General features: G+C 37.0%; 1 protein-coding gene across 1 annotated transcript; it reads right to left on the bottom strand.

The window, feature by feature from the left end:
- Positions 1 to 13,089: 13,089 nt before the first annotated feature.
- LOC145086830 (B3 domain-containing protein At2g36080-like) lies at positions 13,090 to 17,500 on the bottom strand. Its single transcript, XM_079024662.1, has 3 exons — positions 16,676 to 17,500; positions 16,028 to 16,221; positions 13,090 to 13,711 (listed from the first exon to the last, which is right to left on the bottom strand). Exons 1-3 carry the CDS (start codon positions 17,400 to 17,402, stop codon positions 13,667 to 13,669), a joined length of 966 nt encoding a protein of 321 aa, XP_078880788.1. The 5' UTR covers positions 17,403 to 17,500; the 3' UTR covers positions 13,090 to 13,666.
- Positions 17,501 to 17,929: the final 429 nt, after the last annotated feature.

Below are 17,929 nucleotides of genomic sequence, written 5' to 3'. Positions count from 1 at the left end.
TTTGATCGGGACTTTGTTTACCCGGTTCCCCTCGCGGCTAAAGGGTACATCCGGGGCCGGTCGCATGGACCTACTTACCTTTCTTGTAGAAAGAAAGAAAAAACTTCCCTTTCTTTCTTTCCTTTTTTTTCCATCGACGAATTGAAGATATGACCAATGGCCCCCTAGTTTAATAGGAGTAAGAAAGCTACCTGAGAAAAAGGCAAGCTTCACCTTGGATTGATTGATTGTGGGCTTTAGTTGGTATTTGTTTGGACCCCAATTGGGATAGAGTTGGTGATCAATGGTGAGGGTGCTCAGCATGGGCTGACTCTCTGTTCGGTAGCAAGGTCCAAGCGTTATCTTCAGTAGGGATGTTATGGGTTCGTGGCCTATGTGATGGATGCCCGGGAGAAAGGTGGAGTGACCATTGATGATGTACCAATTGTTTGGGAATACCCAAATGTGCTCCAGGAGTTTTTTCCTGGAGTGCCTCCGGAGAGACATGTGGAGTTTCAGATTGACTTGGTTCTAGGTGCGGCTCCGATAGCCAAAGCACCTTATCGGTTGGCACCTCCAGAGATGCATGAGTTGTCTACACAGCTGCAGGAGCTGCGTCGTGCACCTTATCGCGTATGCAAGTGTAACGCCCGTAGATCAGGGCTAGTCAATTTAAGGACGATAAGCGTCAAAAATGAGTTTCTGATAGAAGATTATTTAGAATTAATAATCTTAACTAGGTTATATTATATGTTACAAGGATTCCGTACATATAAAGAACGTCGAAATCCGAATTATAACGAAGAAGTTATGACCTGTCGAAGTTTCGCGACAGAACCTGCACGACGCTGAATGACGTAAAAAGTGAATTTATGTTAGAGCGATATTTAGCCTTAGTGATCTAAATGAAAGTTGTAGAGTTCGTTAAACCGTGAGCGTGCATAAAAAGAACGTCCAAATCTGACTTCGTATGAGGAAGTTATGATTTTTCTAAGTTTCAGCTTAGCAGTATGCAGCCCGAATACTTGATTTGAGATCGAGCGGTTTTTAGCCAAAACAATCTAAACGAGAATTGAAGATCTCGTCAATTGTAGTGAAACGATAAAAAGATAGGCGAAAACGGACGTCGGATGAAGAAGCTATGAATTTATAACGGAGTTTTCCAGTCCCGGCCTACTAAAAATAATATAATAAAAATAAATTCAAAATTAGCCAACGGAGTCTAAACGAAAGTTGTAGAGCGTAGTCTCACCTACGCGTGGATATAAAGAACGTCGAAAACAGAGCTCGTATGCGAAAGTTACGCAATTTAGAAGTTCGACGAGTCAAATTACGCCCAACGTAATTTGACTACGCCCAGCGACTCAAAGGGGTGCAACTTGTCTGACCAATACTCGAGTGCCACCAATCGACGCACGCAATGACGTCAAAGTTCGCCCTGCGTAACTCGAGTACGCCCTGCGTAATTTGAGATTACGCCACGCGTAATCCCAGACCCTCAGCCTATAAATAGAACTCGAAATCAGCCATTTTCTCTTGTTCAAACTCTTTCTTCTCTCTAGTTTTTGCCTCGTTTTGTGTGCCGTTTATACCCCGAAGCCCCGGTAATACTTCCGAGCCCCGAAGCAAGATCCGAAGCCCCGAGGATCCCGAAGAGCGTTATTCCCGAGCTGAAGCGCTGCCTGCGAGGAGCCGGTTTTTGTGAAGATCTTCCAGATCTACGGAGAAACACTACTTCAGTAAGCCGTAGTGCTGCCCGATCATCTTCTGATCAAGTGAGTGTATAGTCACTTTCATCTTACACATAAATATGAAGTATTTTATAAAATACGTGCTATGTGTTATATATTAATTATCTATTTGAGATGGATTTGGAATTGATGTTTTTATACGGGTGTTAAATGATTTAAATTATGTTTGTATTTATATCTACAAAAATGTTGGGTAGAACATGGGTAGATGGAATAGTTGGTGACGATGCGACTTCGTACCTATTGAGTAAGCCTTGGTGATGATGCGACTTCGTGCCTATTTGATAAACCTTGGTGACGATGTGACTTCGTGCCTTTGGTGTAAACCCAGGTGACTATGAGATGTAGTGCCTATTGTGTAAACCCTGGTGACTATGAGACGTAGTGCCAATTGTATGAACCCTGGTGACTATGCGACGTAGTGCCTGTTGTATAAACCGTGGTAGCAAATGGACTGTGTGCCAGTTCCTTAGGTAAACCCTTAGGAATGAATGAAGAAAGTATAATCGATTCTTAGGGTAAAACCTTAATAAATAAAGAAGATAATGGGGATGGGTATTTGGGTTGATTGTTGATAATTGTATTTAATAAATGTATTATTGTGGGTTGAAAACCCTATATGCTCACCAGGCTCCCAAGCCTGACCCACTCAGTTTTCTTTGTATCACAGGTATCAATACGAAGACATAATTCACTGAGAGAATAAAGGAGATGTAAATCATTAGTGTAAATAATTGTAAGTTCTGTTTATGCTTATGTGTCTGTATCGGAAAATGACATCTCGAGATTTTGTTATATAATGAAAATACTTTTCTTTAAGAAATGCTTTGATAAATTCTTATCATATTTTTTTATTTTGGGGACAAATTCCGCAACAATTTTCTTTAAACGGTTACTCTGATTTTAAAAACAAAGCATAAACAAATCGGTCTTTTCTGGCCATGAAATTGGGGATGTCACAGTTGGTATCAGAGCATTAGTTTAAGCGAACTAGGAATTTGTAGGAAATTTCTAGACTTAAACTTAGAATGCTAAGTAATGATTGTGAGGAGTGTGTCTAAAATATGTTAGGTAGTACACCTAAATTGACACAAGCACTAGTTTATTTTAGGAATGATGCCTAAAATGATTTTATGTGCAAAATGTTTTGTGTGATAACTATATTGATGTTATTATTTGTTCGGATCTATGGTCTGTTGCCGACCGGATCTGGAAACCTTATGTGTTTAGGATTCTAAACGTATGGCTACGATATTAGAACTAGCATATAAACGTTTCGGAGTGATAAGGACGATTTGAATATCTATCGTGAATGAGGATCTAATTTAACCTTATTCAGTGTGTAGATCAAAAATGGTGAGAACAAGAAGTGGAGTTGGAAATGCTGATGAAAACAGGAATCAACCACCCCGTGATTGAGCAAATACCTGTCGTAGCAGCAGCACCTGAGCCGATAACAATGGCTGGTGTACAATTGATGATTCAGACGATGTTGGATCGTCAGATGGAAGAAACTAGACGTCTGCTTCAACAAAATCGTGAAGAACTTTCAATCCAAGTTGAAGAACCCGAAGTGAATGGAGGACCATCGGAAGATGGAAACTTCAGTGGTACCGTTGGTCAAGCCAACCCACCAATTGTTAGACAAAACAATTGTGATGGAGGAAATGATGGAAGAGGATGTAAATACAAGGATTTAATGGCATCCAAACCACCGTGTCTATCTGGGAGCCCGACGCCGGTGCAAGTCATGGACTGGATCTCCGAGATGGAGACAATGTTTGAAAGTTGCGAGTGTAGTAACAGACATAAGACCACTCTTGCAATTCCTCTATTAAAATCTGGAGTACTGAGCTGGTGAAAGTTACTGGCCGGTTCGATGCCCAAGGGGGAAGCTAGCAAGATGTCTTGGGAAGAGTTCGTGGTACAATTGAAAATGCAATACTGCTCTGAGCAGGATCTCCTGGAAATCAACAATGAGTTCCAGAATCTGAAGAAGGGAAAATTGAGCATCACTGAATACGCCACAAGCTTTACGGAAAAGATGAAGCTTATTCCATACCTACTTCCAACTGAACTTTCCAAGGTCATCAAGTTTGCCAATGGATTACCAGCGGACTTTGGTCCGATAGTCAAGCAAGCAACCACTTTGAAAGCCGCCATCTGGGCAGCCAAAAATGTTGAAACCCAAATAAAAGAAAAGGGTCTGGAGAGAGATGAAGTTGGAGAGAAGAGGAAACATGAAGGGTCTTCAATAATCAACAAAGAAACCAAATTCTTGAAATCTGGAGGAAGAGATGAAGCTAAGTGGTGCGAGAAGTGTAAAAAGAAACACTTCGGGAAGTGTAGCAAGGATATGACTTGCTACAAATATGGGAAGACGGGGCATTACGCCAACAAGTGCGCATCCAACAAAAAGGTGTGCTACGGATGTAACGAGGAAAGGCATATTTCTAGAGACTGCCCAAAGAAAAACGCACCGCCACAGCCAAGGTCATTCCACATGATCCTCGACGAAGCGAATCAAGGATGAGGAATTTATATCCAAGGATCAACTTATGATGTAGCCAATTAAAGGCATAGTATAGGGTGAACTTGAACTTTTGTGTAATCATTTCAAGTTATAATGTAAACCCTGGTTTTGATATTTATGTGATATTTATGGTTTTAGTACCTGATGTGTTAAATGATTGTGTGATTTTTGTATAGTGACTTGGTTCGACTGAGAGACAATACTTGGGACGAGTATGAGTATGTGTGAAAGGTAGTAGATGCATATACTACCGGAAGCACAGGACTCGCACTTGGATCAGGGAAAGTCACAAGGTTACCAAGAAGCTAGTGATTGATTCCATTTTATTCTGGTATGTCATTACCATTGTTTTCGGTAATGACTAGTAAGATGGTTCTTGTTCCGAACCTAGTGGTCATGTTTAAATTTGAGTTCGACTACGAGGAGTATGTTACGTGGTCTAGAGGACCAAGTTAGATGTAACATATGACTTAAGTCAGAAGGTTGAAGTTAATGCGATTGATAGTGTCGCGCTCGTTGTTAAAAGAAGTTTGTAGGCAGAAATGCTACATGCTGAAATGTGATTATATCACATTAGAATATGAAGGAAGGTATATTCCATTTTGGAATTTAACTCTAAGAGACCTGAGTCTAAGCATTACATCATTCGATGAGAGGTCATTAGAGCACGACTCATCAGTCTGTTACAATAGATAAAGGAAAGTATTTATCCTAAGAAGAAGAAGGAGTCCACAATAAGGACTTACTTGGCAACTTGAAGGTTACGATTGAAAGTACAACATGATACGATAAGCAGATGCAAGATTGGGCATCTTCTGCGGTCAAGAAAGCCATAAGAGTTAAATACTCTTTCGAGGAAACATAGAAGTTACGGTTATTACCTAGGATGAAGAAATAACGTGAGGAAACATTATGCAAGTCCTATTTCATTGATGATTTCGGGACGTAATCATCCTAAGGGGGAGATAATTGTAACGCCCGTAGATCAGGGCTAGTCAATTTAAGGACGATAAGCGTCAAAAATGAGTTTCTGATAGAAGATTATTTAGAATGAATAATCTTAACTAGGTTATAGTATATGTTACAAGGATTCCGTACATATAAAGAACGTCGAAATCCGAATTATAACGAAGAAGTTATGACATGTCGAAGTTTCGCGATAGAACCGGCATGACGCTGAATGACGTAAAAAGTGAATTTATGTTAGAGCAATATTTAGCCTTAGTGATCTAAATGAAAGTTGTAGAGTTCGTTAAACCGTGAGCGTGCATAAAAAGAACGTCCAAATCTGACTTAGTATGACGAAGTTATGATTTTTCTAAGTTTCAGCTTAGCAGTATGCAGCCCAAATACTCGATTTGAGATCGAGCGGTTTTTAGCCAAAACAATCTAAACGAGAATCGAAGATCTCGTCAATTGTAGTGAAACGATAAAAAGATAGGCGAAAACGGACGTCGGATGAAGAAGCTATGAATTTATAACGGAGTTTTCCAGTCTCGGCCTACTAAAAATAATATAATAAAAATAAAGTCAAAATTAGCCAACGGAGTCTAAACGAAAGTTGTAGAGCGTAGTCTCACCTACGCGTGGATATAAGAACGTCGAAAACAGAGCTCGTATGTGAAAGTTACGCAATTTAGAAGTTCGACGAGTCAAATTACGCCCAGCGTACTCAAAGGGGTGCAACTTGTCTGACCAATACTCGAGTGCCACCAGTCGACGCACGCAATGATGTCAAAGTACGCCCTGCGTAACTCGAGAAAGCCCCGCGTACTGAGTACGCCCTGCGTAATTTGAGATTACGCCCCGCGTAATCCCAGACCCTCAGCCTATAAATAGAACTCGAAATCAGCCATTTTCTCTTGTTCAAACTCTTTCTTCTCTCTAGTTTTTGCCTCGTTTTGTGTGCCGTTTATACCCCGAAGCCCCGGTAATATTTCCGAGCCCCGAAGCAAGATCCGAAGCCCCGAGGATCCCGAAGAGCGTTATTCCCGAGCTGAAGCGCTGCCTGCGAGGAGCCGGTTTTTGTGAAGATCTTCCAGATCTACGGAGAAACACTACTTCAGTAAGCCGTAGTGCTGCCCGATCATCTTCTGATCAAGTGAGTGTATAGTCACTTTCATCTTACACATAAATATGAAGTATTTTATAAAATACGTGCTATGTGTTATATATTAATTATCTATTTGAGATGGATTTGGAATTGATGTTTTTATACGGGTGTTAAATGATTTAAATTGTGTTTGTATTTATATCTACAAAAATGTTGGGTAGAACATGGGTAGATGGAATAGTTGGTGACGATGCGACTTCGTACCTATTGAGTAAGCCTTGGTGATGATGCGACTTCGTGCCTATTTGATAAACCTTGGTGACGATGTGACTTCGTGCCTTTGGTGTAAACCCAGGTGACTATGAGATGTAGTGCCTATTGTGTAAACCCTGGTGACTATGAGACGTAGTGCCAATTGTATGAACCCTGGTGACTATGCGACGTAGTGCCTGTTGTATAAACCGTGGTAGCAAATGGACTGTGTGCCAGTTCCTTAGGTAAACCCTTAGGAATGAATGAAGAAAGTATAATCGATTCTTAGGGTAAAACCTTAATAAATAAAGAAGATAATGGGGATGGGTATTTGGGTTGATTGTTGATAATTGTATTTAATAAATGTATTATTGTGGGTTGAAAACCCTATATGCTCACCAGGCTCCCAAGCCTGACCCACTCAGTTTTCTTTGTATCACAGGTATCAATACGAAGACATAATTCACTGAGAGAATAAAGGAGATGTAAATCATTAGTGTAAATAATTGTAAGTTCTGTTTATGTTTATGTGTCTGTATCGGAACATGACATCCCGAGATTTTGTTATATAATGAAAATACTTTTCTTTAAGAAATGCTTTGATAAATTCTTATCATATTTTTTTTATTTTGGGGACAAATTCCGCAACAATTTTCTTTAAATGATTACTCTGATTTTAAAAACAAAGCATAAACAAATCGGTCTTTTCTGGCCATGAAATTGGGGATGTTACAGCAAGCCCATCTTGGATCAGTATGTGATAGTGTTTATGGATGACATCCTGGTGTATTCCAAGACCTAGGAGCAACATGAGGAGCATCTGAGGGAGGTATTAGAGACTCTGAGGAGGGAGAGACTGTATGTAAAGTTCTCCAACTGTGAGTTCTGGTTATGTGAGGTGTCGTTTTTGGGACACCTTGTCAACCAGATCGACATTCTGGCCGATCCGGCCAAGTTTGAGGCAGTGATGAGGTGGGAGGTTCCAAGGTCTCCATCTGAGATTTGGAGTTTCCTTGGATTGGTAGGTTACTATAAGATATTTATTCAAGATTTCTGCAAGATAGTAGTCCCCTTGACCAAGATGACAAAGAAGACTATCACATTTCGTTGGGGGCCTGAACAACAGACATCTTTTGAGACCTTGAGACATAAATTATGTGAGGCACCAATTATGACCTTGCCATAGGGTGTTAAGGACTTTGTGGTATATTGTAATGCTTCAATCACAGGTTTAGGTGCAGTGTTGATGAAGTGGATTCATGTGATTACGTATGCTTTGAGCCAGCTAAAGCCTCATTATTTGGCAACATTACCTCTATGGGTCCGTTGTACTATCTACATAAATCATAAAAGCCTTAGGTATTTGATGGAACAACAAAATCTGAACATGAGGCAACGCAGATGGTTGGATGTGGTGAAAGATTATGATTATTAGATCCTTTATCACCCGGGGAAGGCCAACATGGTGGCCGATGCTCTCAGCAGTCAGGCGGTTGTAGCTTCGATCAGAGATTTATGTTTGAGGATGACAGTGATTACCCCATTATTAAATCAGATTCGAGAGGCTTAGATTTAGGCTATGAAGGAAGAGCACCGGAAGTGTGAGCACATTGTAGGACATGTGGCTTCCTTCAATTATGATAGCCGGGGGTTAGTGACCCTTCATTGGAGGGTGTGGGTTCCGTACTAGGATGATGCATGGCATATTTTGATGGAAGAGTGCACAAGTCGAGATTCTATATTCATCTCGAAGTGAAAAAGATGTATAAAGGTATCCGACCTGATTATTGGTGGCCATGTGTGAAGCAGAATGTGGCATGCTATGTGGAGAGGTGATTGACTTGCAGGAAAGTCAAGGCCGAGCATCAACGATCCCACGAAAAAATGGAGTCGTGGGATATTCCTATTTGGAAATGGGAAGAGATTACGATATGGGTCACTAAATTGCATCAGGAGGCGCATGGAGTGGATTTAATATGGGTCATCATGGATCGATTGACCAAGAGTGCGCATTTTATCCCGATCTAGGAGAGTATCTCTACGAAGAAGTTGGCAGACATCTACATTCGGGAGGTTGTGGCATAGCATGGGGTGCCGGTTTTTGTGGTCTTGGATAGGGATGTTCGGTTCACTTCCAAGTTTTGGAAGAGATTTCACGAGGATTTGGGTACTTGTCTGCAGTTCAGCACAACTTTTCACCCGCAGACGGACGGTCAGAGTGAGTGGACCCTCCAGACATTGGAGGATATGATGCGGGCTTGCATTCTGGATTTTGGTGGTAGTTGGGATACATATCCTCTGTTAGCAGAATTTCCATATAACAACATTTATCATGCTAACATTGATCGAACTCCTTTTGAGATGATCTATGGGAGGAAGTGTATGACCCCGATGTGTTGGGGTGAGGTAGGCCAACGATTCATGAGGAGTACTGAGGTGGTACTCAAGACGACCGAGATGATTCAACAGGTTCGTGGTAGACTTCAGACAACGTAGAGTCAGCAAAAAAGCTATGTAGACAGACGCCAATCAGATTTGGAGTTCTAGGTCGGGGATATGTTACTCCTGAAGGTGTCACCATGGAAAGGTGTCATCTGGTTCAGGAAGTGGGTTAAGCTAGGCCCCAAGTATATTGGTCCTTTTAGGGTTGTAGCCCGGGTGGGCAGGGTGGTGTATCGTTTGGATCTCCCGGAGGAGCTTAGGCAAATTCACGGTACTTTCAACGTCTCTCAGATGCGAAAGTGTTTGGTTGATGATTCTGCAGTGGTTTCGTTGGAGGATATTCAGGTGGATGGATGCTTAGACTACATTGAGAGACTGGTGGCGATCCTTGAACGGAAGACGAAAACCTTGAGGAACAAGGTTGTGGGTTTGGTAAAGGTGTAATGGCAGCACCAAAAGGGCTCTGAGTGGACGTGAGACCCTGAAGAAGAGATAAGGGAGCATTACCCCGAGTTATTTGTGGCAGCAGACTTCGAGGATAAAGTCTGATACAAGTGAGGGAGAATTGTAACAACCGAATCGCCAGGTAAAATCTTTCGCTAATTATTTGATTATCTATGGACCGGACTTGAGTTCACTGGGCGTAAACAAGGTACACACAACATACTCTATACATGCACGAAGCGCAGTGTCCCCTACGTACACTACGCATACCCATGCATACACAGTACGTACGCAAGCTAGGGGAAACCCTAATTTTTAAGGTTTACACACTATTTAAGGTCATTATGCTCCTCAAGTCCTTCACCTACTCAACCTTCATTGCCTTTTTTAGCTAACCTTGAAAACCTAATCAATTTTCTAAAGATATTAAGCTTGTGTGTGTATGTGTGTTTTGGGTGTGTGTAGTGCTTAGTGAAGAAGAAGAAGACTAGTGGAGGAGCATTAGTCAAGATGAAGCTTGCAGATCCAGAAGTTATTAACCATTTCAAGCTTGTTAGAGGTAAAAAGCTCCTACCTTGATGACTGCATGTGTTAGTTCTAGTTTAGGGCTTATTTCTTCATAAAATGGTCCTTAAAGTGTTTCTTGAGAGTATGAGTTACACCAGAAGGTTATAACGATAGATCCTAGGGTTTCTAGTGTCCCTTAAGCATAAAAATGGAGTCTTGATGGGTTAAGTTCAACCATGCAAGGGTTGAAGGTGGTTTCAAGAAGTTAGTGTAATAAAGTCCAAGATTTGACTCTTTTAAGACACACAAAAGCATAAAGTTTTCAATTTTATGGATTAATACATTTTAAGGAGACTAGATCTTAAGTTGGACGTTAGGTCTTAACTGATTAAGACCTTAAAAAGGGATTTTGGCCATTTGGGGCGTACTCATATGTACGGTGAGTGTACACGCTTGGGGTCCCTACAATGCAAAGCTTCCGAGTACGTCGGATGTACTGATGGTACACTTAGCATACTTATGAGAAGAGACTTGGGCTTTATTTCGGGCCATTTTTGGGACTTAGGGATTTTGGGCCCCTTTTTGGGTTGTGAGCTTTTCTGTGTTAGGCCTTTGGACTTGGGCCAATTTTGGACATGTTATATCTTTTGGGCTTTCGAACTAAGTGTATTTGGGCCTTGATGAATTAGGGCCAATAAGGCAATGACTAAGTAGCCTTTTTCATTTAAAGCCATGATTTAGGGTTTGGACTCTTGGGATGGGTTATTGACCTGATTTCTAAATAGGGTTTTATTACTTGTGATTTAGAGTGAGGATTTTAAGAGTCAGTAGCTCGAGTGTGATTTGATATCTTCAGTCTAAGGTGAGTTTCCATCACTGTATCTGTGGGTTGAAGGCACCAATGCCTGCCCACAAGATTATGTTTGTAGTATGATGATTGTCTACGTGACAATTACCTGTTATGCATGTATCTGCGAGATGTCTCTGTGACTCTTATTGTTATGATTATATGTGTTAGTGGTAGGGGTGAAATATTCCTGATACCGGTTGAAAGATACCGAAAGGGGTGAAATAGACCCATTGCTGATTGGAATATACCGAAGGGGGTGAAATAGACTCAGTACCGGTTGAAAGATACCGAAGAGGGATGAAATAGACCTAGTACCGATTGAAAGATACCGAATGGGATAAAATAGACTCACTATGTTTTTGACTGTTATGTATGTATGGTATAGGGTATTTTGGGGGAATTCATTAAGCTATGTGCTTATAGTTTTTAATTTATGTTTTAGGTACTTCCAGCTCGAAAGGGAGGGGCCCGAGCTGATCGCACTGCATCCACCTATGTTTTTCCACATCACGTGATTTTAGGATTTTGTACTCTAATATCATTTTACTACACTATACTTTCGATTGTTTGATGTGATTTTCGTATGATCAAAATGAATTTATAAATGAAAATTTTATCTTAATTTTTGGGATGTTACAAATTTTATATGCATGTGTTCGCAAAGTGCTATTTCAAAATTTACTTATAAGTGTGCCATACTTTTTGCAACGAGCTGTTTTCTCATGTTCAACATTTCTCACAAATCATAATGTTCCTAAACATCTTTTGGCCGATCGGTTTATAAGATTTTCACCACATCAACGTTCGAGTCTGGAACGGAATAATGTCTTGACTTTCTTGAATTATATGCAATTTTTTATGAGTAGAGATATGTGTTTGCGTTTTTTTTTTTGTGTGGAATACTAACATCTAACGTCTATTGTTATCAGTTTAGAGGGGGCAAAAAAGCCCATAAAAGTTAATATAGGCAATTTTTTTTATTGTTCTCCCAAAGTTAGAAAAAAAATAACTAAATGTTTTCGTTTATAACGAGTATAAAAACTAGTTTGAAACTGGATTCATATACATACTATCCAAAAAACTATTTATAATCTAGGGATAAATCGGTCTTAGGTATAGAATTATGATCCAGTTATAATCCGATGGATTATATTATCCAATCCGGTTTAGTAAAAATCTAGTTTTGATTGAATTTAGATTTTGGATCAGACTGGTTTGGAATCGATTATCCGATTTTGGTGTGCACCTTTAGGCATAATAGTAGAACATCCACATCATAGGAGGAGGTGATGCCCTTGTATGTTTAGAAGGGAGAACCATCACATTAGATGGACCCAATACCGTGAAACTTGGATCAAATGGAGTGTTTCCCCTTTTAGTAGGTAAAATAAAATTTTACGAATTTAATAAGTACAATAAATGAGTACACTTCAAATATTTTATAGCTCGTTTGATTACAATGAAATTAACCCGTTTTGAAACTCATAGGAGAGTACCCACAAAAGTTAGCAAACTATAAGGACAATCCCTACAATTTTCTCAAATTTAGTAAGATGAACAAAAAATTATAACATTTTGAATTGAAGGGACATAACTATAAAAAAAAAGTAACACCCAAGTTGTGTTTGACGTGTTAATCTAACTTTTAACTTATAACTAACTTATAAATAACCTATTTCAAATAACTTATCAAAAACTAGTTTATAAACTATTATTAACTAATTTTGTGGTATCATATAACATTAAATTGCAACAAGCTTATAAAATAAGTCAGATTATAAACAAGCTTATCCACATACACCTCACACAAATTATATATGAAAGAACTAGTAAAAATTTCGAATTTTGTAATTTTTTATTCACAAATGCCAAAAACTAATTAAGATGTGGAATAGGGCGGAGATATTTAACACTGCATTTGGATAAAAAAATAAATCTTGATGTTGGATTGAATACCCATTATTAAAAAAATATTACATACTTGATTGTATATTACTTGTATGTAAATCCGATCATACATGAATACATATGAATATTTCATCTCATCATACCTCAAACCATAATGTCATTTTCTTATGATATTTACACATGTTTTTCAAGTTTTTTGATTATTTTACTTTTGCATGATATCCTTTTCTAATTGAGATGATCAACATACATCTACTTTATGATATTTACACATGTTTTTCAAGTTTTTTTTGATTATTTCACTTTTGCATGATATCCTCTTCTAATTGAAATGATTTACATACATCTACTTTTTGAAATTCTTGGTGTATATAGGAAATTAATTATATTAGAAAGAAGACTTTTACATAATTAAAAAAGAACTAAAAATAAAAATTAGAAATGGTACACAAATTACATTAAGAAATTAAAAAGCAAATGGAAGTTAGTAGCATTGGTTTCATTCATACTGTTGGAACAGAAGCAGCATCAGAGGGCAGAAGGCAGAGGGCAGATTAGTACTATCACCAAGTACTACTACTATACTACACAGCAAAAATCTATCATACCGAATCACAACAGTTGCCCAATTACCTAAATGGGTCCCCTCTATTTCCCTTTCTACCCCTAATAATCATCGCCTTTTTCCTTTTTTTTTTTTTCCTCTTTTGCAATTTTTCAATAGATATTTCGATTCATGGCTATCTTGTGGGGTTGTGAAATTCGTCTATATAATTTTTTTTTCTGGGATTTTTATGTACTAAATATTTTTTGAGGGGATTTTAGTGTTAGGATTATATGAAAACATGGGATTTGGTCTTCCAAATAGTTGGGCAGAATCCAATGGAAAATAATTGGTGTTTGTTGACAAAATTGAGAAATCCAATACATGTCACATTCCTCAGATCTTATCCTTGGTGTTGGTGGTACCTCATCTGGCTGAAATTGATGTTCTGTTACAAACACACAGTAGCACCCACGATTAATTTAATAATGTAACAATACTAATAATATCTCTTAGCTTTAAATAATATCATGAAAAGAGAAAACACAACTTATTTATCTTTGTTAATGCTTGTATATAAATATAACATACAAGAATGATATACTATGCTAAAGGTTTTTCTTGAACAATGCTACTTTGCTAGATGATAACTTTGGTTAAGTTCAAGACTTACAAATGAACATTATTTATTATATTTTTTTTTCTTTGAGAAAATAAATAAACACACATGTAAATAAATTCACAAATGGAGACACGATTAATGAAGAGAAAATACGGGACACAATTCATGAAGAGAAGATATAAGTAAGATGGCTTTTGGTATTGCTTATTTAAAAAAAACTTAAGTTTCTTTTGTATTATTTTATGAAAAAAATATATTTAAGTTAACTAATTAAGTAAAAAAACATAATAAGCTGATATGTTATTTTTTTATGAATAAGAATTTTTGATTAAACATGTGAAATGACCGAAACAACATTTATATAATTAACTTAATTACCTTATGTTTTACAAAATATATCAAAACTACGTAATTTGAAGATTATATATATATATATATATATATATATATATATATATATATATATATATATATATATATATATATATATATATATATATACCGGAAAGATCTAATAGTTTAGGAAGAATCTTAAATTCTATGTAAGACTTAAAAGCTTGTTAGAATGCAACTAAAAAAAGTTATATTTTGGTCCAGTTCTATTTACATTTGATGTGTAACTAAAGTCAAAATATCGGACCACACTCTCTCACTTCCATTTCAAATCTTTGTCATGCGGCTAGAAATTTCTTTTTCTTCTTCTTTTTCTTTATTATTATTATTATTTGCCTTCACACCATTTTAAATTTTTTGCCATGTGATGTGAGTAATAAATGCATTGATATTAGTCTCCTCTACTAATATGTTGATTTCAATTTTCTAGAAAAATAACGACCATATATTATCTAAAGAATCTTATTTATATAAGGAAAAACCATGATGTATATATATATATATATATATATATATATATATATATATATATATATATATATATATATATATATATATATATATATATACCATCTAAGTTGCATTTATTTGGAAATAATTAAAACGAGGGACAAACTAGTGATGGCTTAAAACATCTACAATTCCATTTACAATAAAAGACGCTTCAAATATGTTGGTCCATTTATGTTTTTGATGTGGCATTAAAGTTCAAATTTGACAATTCAGAAATGGAATTAAACTTCATACGGACTTTACTTAATTAAAAATTATTAAAAAATGTTTTTTCATAGCACCAGTTGCATATATATTAATAGATGTAAAGCTAACGAGGCAGTTTATTGCAATGGCAATATGCATGCACATTACCATAATTCCAATTAATAAATATAATATTTATGACACTTAAGAGTTTGACCAGTCTAAATATATTAATTAAATGTACAGAAAATATATGCTTCTTTAGAAGAGGCAGCAAAATCATTACCAAATATTTCCACTTAATTATATACAGAAATGAAACACTTTCCCCTAGAAAAACATCCATAGAGTACCACTTTCCAAATAAATACATTTTAAGATTAAATTCAATCATTTAATTAAATATTACTTTATACTAAAAGATTTAATTCAAACACAACAGTTTAAAATAACATTTTTAGTTGATCCACACTCTTTATAAAACACAAAACCCAAAGCTGACTCTTATATATGTGTAGTTATAAAATGAAAATAAAAACACCATTTGAAAAACATAGAAATATATGCTGACTCTTATATATATGTAAATGGAAATATATAGTACTTCACTATTAATCTATCTGACTAAATGTAAAATGACAACTTGCTCAAGTAAAAGGTCAACAATTTTCAAAGCACAAGGTTTGGATTAGAAAAAAAAAATTCCCATCTTTAAGTTCATCCATTCAATTACCAAAATGTTTAGACGATACAAAAGACCATCATAACTTCATTTTCTTCCACATTATTTTCTTTAATATTTCTTGAAAACATAATATGAATACTTATCTATTGGTGATCATTTAATATAAAACCTTCCAAAATAGAGTTAATCAGGTTGGATTTTCACAGACTTCAACTTTAAAATGATATATATATCGATTCAAAAAATCTTTTAATTAATTTATAAATCAAGGAATTGGGATTTGGGGTTATATACTGTTACACTAATAAACATAGTACATAAATAATAAAAATACGCACACAAATATATAAAAAAAAGCAACGTACCATATTGTGATTGAGATCGTTGGAATTGGCGTAATATTGGTAGTGGGGTTGACCACCATGGCTCGATCCATCTGGAGTGGATGGCTCAGATTCATCTGGGCATTCAAGGTTCACACCAAACAGTCTTACCCTCCTTGGGTTCCCACTACTCACCATATCTCTTTGGTTATTTTCTACATTATAATTTATACCTCCTGCATTTCCATGATTATTATTATATCAATATTTATTTATATACTAGAAAACATTTATTTTATCAACTTGTAAATATGTTTTACTCTTATACATGAAACTAAGATTATACAAAAAGAAACTATTGAAAAACATTTAAAGATATAATTTCAAAGATAGACGCGAGATTTGAATATGTCAACATGAATAATGTAAATTTCTAGTCTCTTTAAGAATAAAAAAAAAAGGTTATTTTTGGGCTATAAAAGATAACATTAAATATGTTGGAACTTATGTAATCAAATGAGGAATTTTCTTAAAAAGAGGGAGTAATTATGTGATGAACTCCAAAAAATTTGGTGGGGAAGTGTGACGATTTGTAATTAATATCCAAATGCACACGTATACATACAACATAATTGGGAAAAATGAGAAATTTTAAATTATTTTTTTTAGAAAAAAACAATTATAAATTACCTGCATGAAGACAGTCAGGTTGGTATGGATGAGGAAGAGATGGAGTTAGGTGGTGGGAAGGATAATTATACTGCCCATCATAGACAACTCCGGTGGTCCACCCATTAATCTGAGGACCACCACCGGCGGCTGCAGGCGGAGCCACCGCTATACTATCTTGCACCGGCCTTCTTCTCCACCCGATAAACAGCCTGTCACAGTCGAATCTATGGCGCTCAAATAAAACAACATCACCCGCATCCAAACGTTTTTCTTTCACGAAACGACTCCACCCTTTTGTTAACACGTAGCTTTGACTACTGTTCCAATAGGAGTAGCGGAAACGCCACGGCTTTCCGGTCTCATCCTCGAAACTCAGCAACAAGCCTTTCTGCTGGTCTACGGCGGCGGCGGAGGTAGAGTCAGTGCCGCCGAGTGGGAAGTATTTCTCGGCGTATTGTTTGGGAATGACGAGGCGGTTGAGTTTTCCGACGTCGCTGGGAGTTAATGGCTTCTCGAACATGGGTTCTTTAGAAAGGTGGTCGGTGGAATCTTGTTCGTCGGATTCTTGTTGGTGGTAGTATTGGTTGTTAATGTCGAAATTGAAGGTGGAGGTGGGTGGTTGATGGTGGTGGTCGGTGGAAGAGACGGGGGGTTTGGGGGAGGAGTCCATAATAGGGTATGGGTGTTGTTGCTGTGTCCACCAGAGTGTCTCTGGTAGGTTAAAAGGGAAGTGAGTTAAGGACATGTGTGTGTTTGTGAACGTGAGAAAAGTATGTGTGGGGGCAGTGAGAGAGAAAGAATAGAGGCGTGAGGAATATGGTTTTTGATGTGGAAACTATTTGAGATATGTATATGTAGCTGTGAGACTTGGGTTGGGATGGGGCAGTTTTATATTTATTCTTTTACTTTTATGGGGTGGGGGTGGGGTGGGGGTGTATGGACAGGGTAGCCATAAGAGAAAACTTAAAGGCATAACTCATAGGATTTTTTTTATTAGTATTATTTTTGGAAAATATCACAAACCATTTAAATTAAAAATTTTGTATTGCTTTAAAAATAGTTTTTAGTGATTATACTCATAATTCCACAATTTTTTTATTATTTTGTTTTAGATATAGCAAATATTCGGTTTTTGCCATCACTTTTAGGACTTTGGTGGCTGATCAACACCTCAAAATATAAGGAGAAAAAAGGAAGACAACACCTCAAAATATAAGGAGAAAAAAAAAAAGAGGACATTGTGTCGAACTGAATAGCTTTCACATTGTTACA

This window comes from Lactuca serriola, chromosome 2 (genome assembly GCF_051521515.1).
Source record: "Lactuca serriola cultivar US96UC23 chromosome 2, Lser_US96UC23_V15, whole genome shotgun sequence".
Lineage (NCBI taxonomy): Eukaryota > Viridiplantae > Streptophyta > Magnoliopsida > Asterales > Asteraceae > Lactuca > Lactuca serriola.
The sequence above is the reverse complement of the archived record's forward strand: the minus strand, read 5'-3'. Positions and strand labels throughout refer to the sequence as shown.